The sequence below is a fragment of the Phalangium opilio genome, unplaced genomic scaffold (genome assembly GCF_054372755.1).
Source record: "Phalangium opilio isolate 3A_F unplaced genomic scaffold, DU_Popi_V2 ptg000528l_1, whole genome shotgun sequence".
In the NCBI taxonomy this organism is placed as follows: domain Eukaryota; kingdom Metazoa; phylum Arthropoda; class Arachnida; order Opiliones; family Phalangiidae; genus Phalangium; species Phalangium opilio.
The window spans coordinates 176,157-186,719 of record NW_028324242.1 but is presented as its reverse complement, the minus strand read 5'-3'; the positions used below and the strand labels follow the sequence as shown (position 1 = coordinate 186,719).

The 10,563-nt window shown below is 38.2% G+C and overlaps 1 protein-coding gene across 2 annotated transcripts; it reads left to right on the top strand.

Moving 5' to 3' along the window:
* Nucleotides 1-6,696: 6,696 nt before the first annotated feature.
* Es2 (ess-2 splicing factor homolog) lies at nt 6,697-9,628 on the top strand. 2 transcript variants are annotated; one of them, XM_089861919.1, is made up of 7 exons: nt 6,697-6,818; nt 6,891-7,076; nt 7,140-7,314; nt 7,393-7,788; nt 7,869-8,117; nt 8,197-8,422; nt 9,194-9,628. In XM_089861919.1, the coding sequence occupies exons 2-7, from the start codon at nt 6,927-6,929 to the stop codon at nt 9,507-9,509; spliced, it is 1,512 nt and encodes a 503-aa protein (XP_089718045.1). In that variant the 5' UTR covers nt 6,697-6,818; nt 6,891-6,926; the 3' UTR covers nt 9,510-9,628. The 2 variants fall into 2 exon arrangements, with proteins under 2 accessions (XP_089718045.1, XP_089718046.1); XM_089861920.1 differs by lacking the exon at nt 6,697-6,818 and having other exon boundaries at nt 6,825-7,076.
* The last annotated feature ends 935 nt before the right edge of the window (nt 9,629-10,563 follow it).

The window sequence follows — 10,563 nt, the reverse complement described above, 5'->3', positions numbered from 1 at the left end:
AAAAAATGTTCGACGATAAAATTGAATTCTCTATTTTGACTCCTTTTCGTTAGGAACCCAAACGCCAGAAGAAATATTTTTAAAATTAATTAAATTTTAAATAATCTCGCGGAAAAACGCTTCTAGAAGGGTCAAGACGGCGCGATAAACAGCTTTGACTCGAAGTACAACGCGGACCTTTAAAATTCACGTGTTATCCAAGAATGCGCTCCGCTATAGTATATATCGGGTCTCCTCCGAGAGAGACGTATGCCGATGGATGCGAGAAGTTCGGGAACGTTGGATAAAACTGAAGCCGCGTTGGGAGCGGGAAATCTCGGCTTCACTTCGGAGGAGAATTTTCCAGTCCGAGTAAGGGGAGGAACTATAGAAGATTCTGGGAAATATTGGACACTCCCAGAAACGGGGCTTGCGCGAAATTACGGGTTGGCTTAGCTCTCTTTGAGGGGAGGAATTTGATATTTGGCGAGAGTTGGGTGATATTTAGCGGCGTATGTATGGGTAGGGTGGGCTTCCCACTCTGGGGACACCAATGTGTACCAGTACTCGCTAGTACTTAACCCCTCTTCCCCTCTTTCTCTCTATAGCTACGACACTTCTAATACTCGCCGCCAACTCTATACTCACTCTCTCTATAGCGTATAGAAGATCCCTTACTTGTTTTCTCTTAGCTACTCGTGTTTACAGTTATTATTGTATAATTCTATTTCAGTTTGAATAGATGGTTTTCACACATGGAGAATTCATACCATTTACACCAGGAGACCGGGCTACCTGGAGGACAAAAAGCAGACGGATTTCTGTTCTCCAGGTAGCCCGGCCTCCTGGTGTAAATGGTATGAATCCTCCATGTGTGAAAACTATCTATTGTTTACGACAAATTTTCCTCTACGGAATTTTCCCTACACTCTCGTTTCCGAACTACTGAAAATTCAGGATGATACGATGAAGATTACAAACTCTGCGTGTTAATTTTATAATAATTTATAGTTTAATAGCTCTCAAAGAGTCAAAAGCTGAGTTTATTCTAAAAATGTGTTTAGAGGAAAAGCCCTTTCTACAGGCGCCCCGTACAAAATAAGGCGATTTTTATAACCCTTCGGGTTGGGCTTCACCCTGAACATCGCTGAGAAGAAGTTCAAACACTTGTACAGGGAACTAATGCTTGTTATATTCCATTTTAAACACATATTTAATTTTCCGAGATTGAAAAATATCAGTTTTTGCACATGAGAACAAAATTTGTAGGCTTATCTTATTATCTTGTTTATTATCGGTACCATGATCTGAGAGAGAGAGATAGGATGAATTTTCTCTTGCCCCTACCTGTATTTGTTCCCATTGTGTATTTTTCTGACCTAATAAGGTTACTAAATTATAAATTAGTATCATGTGCTATATTTTCAATGCTTAGTAATCTAAACTATAGAGTAGTGTCGGTAGAGAGGGGAGTAGACTGTGTATCCCTCCCTCTAGGCGCGCTTTTGTAAGAGGGGATACTGTACGCGCCTGGTAGGGGGGATGACACTTAGCTAAGAGATAGAAGGGTATGACGTTTGCACACGTAGAACTGACATTACTCTATAGTCTTTAAGCGGCTTGGTTTTTCCTAAAAACCTTTTTAGTTTTAATGAAGAGGATAGCTATAGAGTGCTGTCAGTTGTGACGTCAGATCCAAGGTTAAACGTCATGAGTCTGCCTTTAGCAATGAGCGGCCATGACAGTTACCGTTTTTTCTTTATGGGAAAACAGCATGGGTGACGTCACACCGGCCAAACCTAAGCCGCTCAAACATTATAGAAACTTATGAAGGTTCCTAAGCTACCGCCATCAGTGTCAGTCAACGAAAGTTTTGTTCTCATTGAAAATAAAAACTTCATCCATTTCAAAAATCACATTTTAATAAAAAACAATTTCTTTGAAATTAATTTTACTTTGAAGTTACGAATATGAAATTTACATAATTAATTTTAATATTTAACACAAATGTTACAGTATGCTTAGCTAGGATTTAAGTCCCAATTAACTATATCACGCGCTTGTGGCGCCTTCCCGATGCAACCAAACGAACTAAAAGAAAAGGCGGGTATACAGACCTTGAGTGCTGCCGTCTATGTATACTTTAATTTGTAAAGGACACTACTAATTTGCATAAGTTTGCAGCATACCAAATTTTTTTCATAAGGCCGCCATATTCAAAAGTTTAGCTTCCAAAATACTAATTTACATAAATTCTGAAAACTTTTTCTTGCATAAAAACAGTATTTTCAATAGTTTGCAGCCAATATACTAATTTGCATAAAATTCCCAAGCAAACTTCCCCATGCATAAGGCCACTAATATCAAAAGTTTGCTACAAGAATACTAATTTGCATAAATTAACCAAAAACTCGATGAAACTCCGAAAACTCGATGAAACTCCGAAAACTCGATGAAACTCATGGTTTTTTCAAGGAAACCTATTAAGTTATTTACGCTCATAATTTAGCGATTAATTTTATACCATAATATTAAGGGTTCATAATTTAGCGATTAATTTTATACCATAATATCGAGGGTTTCACAGGTTTCATACCAAATTTGTATTTTGCATAAAAAGTATAAAACAAGAAAACTCGATGAAACTCATGGTTTTTTCAAGGAAACCTATTAAGTTATTTACGTTCATAATTTAGCGACTACTTTTATTCCATAATATCAAAGGTTTCACAGGTTTCAAACCAAATTTGTATTTTGCATAAATTTGATATTTTAAATTTTAAAGCAAACTTGATGAAACTTACAATTTTTTCAAGGAAACCTATTAAGTTAGTTACAACGTTAATTTAAAATTTCCATTTTGGATTTATATAACCATTCCACAATTGAAATTTTTATTTTCTTAACATTTGAGATTTTAACAGGGATTTTTGACATGCATAATGTTTAACAAGGGATGGTGGGATAGAGTATAAATGGATAAAGGGGTCTGGGAGTCTTCGACTGCCTGTTCTTAGCTTAGCTTAGCTTTAGAGTGGTTTAGAGTGGTTTAGAGTGGCTAGAGTGGTTTAGAGTGGCTTAGAGTGGCTTAGAGTGGCTAGAGTGGTTTAGAGTGGTTTAGAGTGGTTTAGAGTGGCTAGAGTGGCTTAGAGTGGCTAGTGTGGTTTAGAGTGGTTTAGAGCGGCTAGAGTGGTTTAGAGTGGCTAGAGTGGTTTAGAGTGGCTTAGAGTGGCTTAGAGTGGTTTAGAGTGGCTTAGAGTGGTTTAGAGTGGCTTAGAGTGGCTTAGAGTGGTTTAGAGTGGCTTAGAGTGGTTTAGAGTGGCTTAGAGTGGTTTAGAGTGGTTTAGAGTGGCTTAGAGTGGTTTAGAGTGGCTTAGAGTGGCTAGAGTGGCTTAGAGTGGCTAGAGTGGTTTAGAGTGGCTTAGAGTGGTTTAGAATGGCTTAGAGTGGTTTAGAGTGGCTTAGAGTGGTTTAGAGTGGCTTAGAGTGGTTTAGAGTGGCTTAGAGTGGTTTAGAGTGGCTTAGAGTGGTTTAGAGTGGCTTAGAGTGGCTAGAGTGGCTTAGAGTGGCTTAGAGTGGCTAGAGTGGTTTAGAGTGGTTTAGAGTGGCTTAGAGTGGTTTAGAGTGGTTTAGAGTGGCTTATAGTGGCTAGAGTGGTTTAGAGTGGTTTAGAGTGGCTAGAGTGGCTTAGAGTGGCTAGTGTGGTTTAGAGTGGTTTAGAGTGGCTAGAGTGGTTTAGAGTGGCTAGAGTGGTTTAGAGTGGCTTAGAGTGGTTTAGAGTGGCTTAGAGTGGCTTAGAGTGGCTAGAGTGGTTTAGAGTGGTTTAGAGTGGTTTACAGTGGTTTAGAGTGGCTAGAGTGGCTTAGAGTGGCTAGTGTGGTTTAGAGTGGTTTAGAGTGGCTAGAGTGGTTTAGAGTGGCTAGAGTGGTTTAGAGTGGCTAGAGTGGTTTAGAGTGGCTAGAGTGGTTTAGAGTGGCTTAGAGTGGCTAGAGTGGTTTAGAGTGGCTAGAGTGGTTTAGAGTGGCTTAGAGTGGCTAGTGTGGTTTAGAGTGGCTAGAGTGGTTTAGAGTGGCTAGAGTGGTTTAGAGTGGCCAGAGTGGTTTAGAGTGGCTTAGAGTGGTTTAGAGTCGTTTAGAGTGGCTTAGAGTGGCTTAGAGTGGTTTAGAGTGGCTTAGAGTGGTTTAGAATGGCTTAGAGTGGTTTAGAGTGGCTTAGAGTGGCTAGTGTGGTTTAGAGTGGCTAGAGTGGTTTAGAGTGGCTAGAGTGGTTTAGAGTGGCTAGAGTTGTTTAGAGTGGCTAGAGTGGTTTAGAGTGGTTTAGAGTGGCTTAGAGTGGTTTAGAATGGCTTAGAGTGGTTTAGAATGGCTTAGAGTGGTTTAGAATGGCTTAGAGTGGTTTAGAGTGGCTTAGAGTGGTTTAGAGTGGCTTAGAGTGGTTTAGAGTGGCTTAGAGTGGTTTAGAATGGCTTAGAATGGCTTAGAGTGGTTTAGAGTGGTTTAGAGTGGCTTAGAGTGGTTTAGAATGGCTTAGAGTGGTTTAGAATGGCTTAGAGTGGTTTAGAGTGGCTTAGAGTGGTTTAGAGTGGCTTAGAGTGGTTTAGAATGGCTTAGAATGGCTTAGAGTGGTTTAGAATGGCTTAGAATGGCTTAGAGTGGTTTAGAGTGGCTTATAGTGGTTTAGAGTGGTTTAGAGTCGTTTAGCTTCGTTTAGAGTCATTTAGCTTCGTTTAGCTTCGTTTAGCTTCGTTTAGAGTCGTTTAGCTTCGTTTAGAGTCGTTTAGCTTCGTTTAGCTTCGTTTAGAGTCGTTTAGAGTCGTTTAGCTTCGTTTAGCTTCGTTTAGCTTCGTTTAGAGTCGTTTAGCTTCGTTTAGCTTCGTTTAGAGTCGTTTAGCTTCGTTTAGCTTCGTTTAGCTTCGTTTAGAGTCGTTTAGCTTCGTTTAGCTTCGTTTAGAGTCGTTTAGCTTCGTTTAGCTTCGTTTAGAGTCGTTTAGCTTCGTTTAGCTTCGTTTAGAGTCGTTTAGCTTCGTTTAGCTTCTTTTAGCTTCGTTTAGCTTCGTTTAGCTTCGTTTAGAGTCGTTTAGCTTCGTTTAGCTTCGTTTAGAGTCGTTTAGCTTCGTTTAGCTTCGTTTTTAGTTTCGTTTAGCTTCGTTTAGCTTCGTTTAGAGTCGTTTAGCTTCGTTTAGAGTCGTTTAGCTTCGTTTAGCTTCTTTTAGAGTCGTTTAGCTTCGTTTAGCTTCGGTTTAGCTTCGTTTAGCTTCGTTTAGCTTCTTTTAGCTTCGTTTAGAGTCGTTTAGCTTCGTTTAGCTTCGTTTAGAGTCGTTTAGCTTCGTTTAGCTTCGTTTAGAGTCGTTTAGCTTCGTTTAGAGTCGTTTAGCTTCGTTTAGCTTCGTTTAGAGTCGTTTAGCTTCGTTTAGCTTCGTTTAGCTTCGTTTAGCTTCGTTTAGAGTCGTTTAGCTTCGTTTAGCTTCGTTTAGAGTCGTTTAGCTTCGTTTAGAGTCGTTTAGCTTCGTTTAGAGTCGTTTAGCTTCGTTTAGCTTCGTTTAGAGTCGTTTAGCTTCGTTTAGCTTCGTTTAGAGTCGTTTAGCTTCGTTTAGCTTCGTTTAGCTTCTTTTAGAGTCGTTTAGCTTCGTTTAGCTTCGTTTAGCTTCGTTTAGCTTCTTTTAGCTTCTTTTAGCTTCGTTTAGCTTCGTTTAGCTTCGTTTAGCTTCGTTTAGCTTCGTTTAGCTTCTTTTAGCTTCTTTTAGCTTCGTTTAGCTTCGTTTAGAGTCGTTTAGCTTCGTTTAGCTTCGTTTAGCTTCGTTTAGAGTCGTTTAGCTTCGTTTAGCTTCGTTTAGAATTGGTTAGCTTCGTTTAGAGTCGTTTAGCTTCGTTTAGCTTCGTTTAGAGTCGTTTAGCTTCGTTTAGAATTGGTTAGCTTCGTTTAGAGTCGTTTAGCTTCGTTTAGCTTCGTTTAGAGTCGTTTAGCTTCGTTTAGAGTCGTTTAGCTTCGTTTAGCTTCGTTTAGAGTCGTTTAGCTTCGTTTAGCTTCGTTTAGAGTCGTTTAGCTTCGTTTAGCTTCGTTTAGAGTCGTTTAGCTTCTTTTAGCTTCGTTTAGCTTCGTTTTGCTTCGTTTTGCTTCGTTTAGCTTCTTTTAGCTTCGTTTAGCTTCGTTTAGCTTCGTTTAGAGTCGTTTAGCTTCGTTTAGCTTCGTTTAGAGTCGTTTAGCTTCGTTTAGCTTCGTTTAGAGTCGTTTAGCTTCGTTTAGCTTCGTTTAGTTTTCATGCAAAATAAAATTGGTTTGAAACCTGTGAAACCCTCGATATTATGGTATAAAATTAATCGCTTAATTATGAGCGTAAATAACTTAATAAGTTTCCTTGAAAAAACCATGAGTTTCGAGTTTTCTTGTTTTATACTTTTTTATGCAAAATAAATTTTGTTTCAAACCTGTGAAACCTTTGATATTATGTTATAAAATTAATCGCTAAATTATGAGCGTAAATAACTTAATAGGTTTCCTTGAAAAAAACCATGAGTTTCATCGAGTTTCCGGTAAATTTATGCAAATTAGTATTCTTGTAGCAAACTTTTAAATTATTGGCCTTATGCATGGGGAGGTTTGCTGGTGAATTTTATGCAAATTAGTATATTGGCTGCAAACTATTGAAAATACTGGCCTTATGCAAGAAAAAGTTTGAGAATTTATGCAAATTAGTATTTTGGAAGCAAACTTTTGAAAATGGCGGCCATATGCAAAAAAATTGGTTTGCAAATTAGTAGCGTCCATTTGTAAACAAGTCACGAAAATTATTTCGTTTCATCTCAGAACCAGAATTCAGTACAAGTACAGTACACAGTCAGGTAGGTTACTGGGTTAATCCCTTCCAAAGGAAAATTGTTTACTGATATAAATATAAATTTTGTTGATGGTAGGTAAATTAAAGTTAGAAATATTAATATATTAGTAAAATGGCTTCGGTAAAAGAAGGAACTTTAGCATTAAGCACTTTAAAGGCGAAAACATTAAGCCTTTGTCAAAAGAAGGATGCTTCTGAAGATGAAGAAAAGAAATCCTTCAAGAAGAAAAGAAAGGTTCTTGATGAAGAGTCCTACACGGATGTAAGTTATAAATTATTGAATTATAAATTAGAAAATGAATTCAAATTTAATTTTCAACATCAGGCACTGGAGAAAATCATACAACGAGATTTCTATCCTGATTTTGAGAAGTTGAAAGCCCAGAACGAGTACTTAGAGGCTTTGGAATCTAACGATGTTGCTAAACTCAGGGAAATTCAAATTAAATATTGCTCTAGGAGGGCAACTAGTCGCCCTGGAACGTCATTCAGTTCCATCTGTAAGTTTTTTCATCAATTATTGACATATAATCCAACATATTCAATTGAGATATATCTTTAAATTTTGAAATTTCTAGTTAACACACCCAGTACCTTCGAAACACCCAGAAAGGATGACAATAAAAGTTCGGCTTCTGACGCGAGAACCCCACCATCTAGAAACCCTGAATTGAAAGATATGGAAGAAAATAAAATTGTAGAAGAAGGCGCAAAGTTGTTAACTCTGGACCAGTTCTTGTACAAGTTTACCAGCGAGGATAACGCTTCATTTGACACCATTATGGTCGAAGCGGCCAAAAAGCATCAATTAAAATATCCCTGGTTATATCACGACGAAAATAACGAGGAAAAGAAAATTCAGGATGCTTTATCACTTCCATCTACGGAAAAATTAGCCATTACCGATAATAAACCGAAAGAATTAACAACTTGGTCTTACAAGAATGAAAATGCCTTGATGTACGTGCCTAATGGTGCGTATCGTCTTCCCTGTTCTGTTATTAGAAATTAGGACAGGGTTTGTTTAATTAAAAAAAATGTAATTTATAATTAGGAGTGGAGTTTACATTTGAAGAGAAACTACAAAAAGAACAAAGGAGAGAAGTTGTTCATTCCAATACGCGTTTTGAAACTCAACCCTTTAACGAAACGGTTAATAAAGCCGCTTTAGCCGAAGCCGCGTCTGTACAAGCTAAGAATTTGGAAGGAAAAATTGGTATTGACGGAAAAGAACTCATTCCCAAAGATACTCCTACAGTTAATGGGTATGGATTTGTGGCGTCTACTCCTTCACCAGCACCAGGTATCTATTGTACCCTCCCCTTCATTAATGATATCAATCTTAAGATACTTAATTAAAAAAATAATAATTAATTTCACAGGAATCTTGGATTCTCCGCTAATGACATGGGGTGAAATAGAAGGCACACCTTTCCGACTAGATGGCAGTGATACACCCATACCACGAACACCTGGTGGCCCCCAATTCAAAATTCCTGATGTACCCAGTCGCGAGAGATTAGCCCTAGCTCTCGCTGATAAAGCCTCCAAACAGAGCAGAACAAAGAAAGAAGATGCTCTGAAAAAAGTCAAGTCTTCCTTTTTTACGTAAGTATTGTTTTAACTTTAATTTAATTAGTTATAAACCAGGGGTGTGCGGGTACCCGACGCGAAACACATTTTTTAGGACCCCAATGGGTACGCGAGTCCCAATTTTAAGCCTTTGACAATACCCGCGGAGTCTGACAAAATCCCCACGGGTTCAGTCGTTGCCTACGTTAATCAAGGCCTGTGCGCGGTAGTTCCGAAGGGGGGGGGGGACTTTTAAGAAACGCCACTTCTTTTTTTCTCCCTATTTTACCGCGAGATTTCATTGATAGCTGGACCGAAACGCGCGAGAAAATGAATATTTCAAATTATTTAGGTCCAGCTATTAGCGCCTCAGGTGAGAGAATTTGGCAACTTAAATTGCCAAAATAAAAATCGGCGCCGCGCACAGGCCTTGATTAACGTAGGCAACGGTCCAGTTCATGACGGGATACCGCGCGTGTTTCAATACTTCTGCCTTTCATAATTAAATAATTTAATTATTAACGAGTTATTAATTAATTAATATTGAATTTAATGAATTACACTATGGGGGATAATGGCTCGGCTTTGAAATCTAGCTTTTAATTGAACTGTACAATGAAAAACAAAGGCCCGAATTGGATTTTGGGGATTTTGCAGCTCAGATCCCCCCAGACGGGCAATTGAGAATAGGGACCCGATACCCGCGGCGGCGGGTAAACATTTTCTATTACCCGACGAAGTTTACCACCCGACACCCCCAAAAACCTGCCCTGGTTATAAATAACCTAATGAAAATAATTGTAACAGGCCTTCACCTCAATTTGGCGGTACTTCACCTCGATCCCCCTTGGATCGTCTTAACCGTATGTCTCCAGCCGCTCAGCGTTTAGCCTGCGCTAAATTAGGTATCCATCGAAGTACCGACAAGGCTCTGTTGGCCAGTTATTCACCCTCACCTACCAGAACACCGTTAAGAGATCATACACCCGCTGGAAGCCCAGTCACCCCAAAGACGCCTGTGCTGCTTAAAAGAAAATTAACCGACCCTTCCTCGTTAACCGATAACCTTTTGAACTTGTCTGATTTGGCGAAAAGTCGCACCAAAGCGGCCGATTATTTTTAAGTACGGCGGGACTTAAAAATTTTAAAATATTTATTGAAATGTAAAAAGTTAAAAAACAGCGATTGTAAAAAAAGAAATACATTAATTTTCATTAAATATAAGTTTTTCTTTTTGACAAATGGTTTTTTATTTCTTATTTCTAACAGTTTTAGTTCTTATTTCTATTCTGAGAAGCGTAAAGTAGTTTTGGTTCCCTTTCGTATAAAAGATCTCTTCCGTTAATTAGGAATGGGAACATGAGTCCGTGAGATTTGACTGGTAGCCAAAGTATTTTGCAATTCACCCAAAGAGTTTTAGTTCTGATTTGTCAGAACATTCTGAAGTGCTTTTGGTTTTATTTTGTATAGGCCTATCTACGGAATAATTTACCGAAACCTTTAGAAAACCATGAATTATAAAATGGGAATTGTATTGTTTTTCTTTTTTTTTTTTGGTGGTTGTGTTATGTTTTCACGTAATTTTTGAAGTATGATTGTTATATTCTAATATTTTTAGCATAGGGGAACACTACATCACTGCTTATGACGCGTTTAAAGGCTAAAATACATTGGAATATTATTTTTAAGTTGCGGTTATGCTTTTAAAAAAACGTTTTGTCAGCCCATTTTCCAAAAGTAAAACTTAATAATAACATTCTTATTCATTGCAAAACTTAGGAAGTCAATTATTTTGACATTAACGTTAATTTAAATCTAAAACTATCTATTTAAGTTTCAGTTTGATTTCCAAGGCCCTAGCGGCGAGTTCCCCAAGTCATAGCCCACTCGATCACGCGCAACACGACCCCAACTGCTCGCCCGTTCGAAGAATTCGATTTACATATATAAGCGCAACTTTTGATGATTATTCAAAGGAACCCAAAATTAACATTAAGTTCTATGGGAGGAGGTAGCTTTTTTGGCCAGATCCTTTGTCCTATACATCCGAATGCCCTGAAATTTTAATGAGACGTGTGTTTTGGCGTGTTTTATTATACTAAATAAAGTCCAAGCTTCTAGAGTAGATAGTTTTTCTTATAAAAATTATTTTCCAAAATCAAAATGATGGCTTCAGT

Excerpts from the sequence above, each read along its gene's own strand:
- Es2 (XM_089861919.1), top strand. The coding sequence starts at position 6,927 with ATGGCTTCGGTAAAAGAAGGAACTTTAGCATTAAGCACTTTAAAGGCG. Across the intron at positions 7,789-7,868 it reads CTTGATGTACGTGCCTAATG|GAGTGGAGTTTACATTTGAA; the intron begins GTGCGTATCGTC and ends ATTTATAATTAG. Across the intron at positions 8,118-8,196 it reads TACTCCTTCACCAGCACCAG|GAATCTTGGATTCTCCGCTA; the intron begins GTATCTATTGTA and ends TTAATTTCACAG.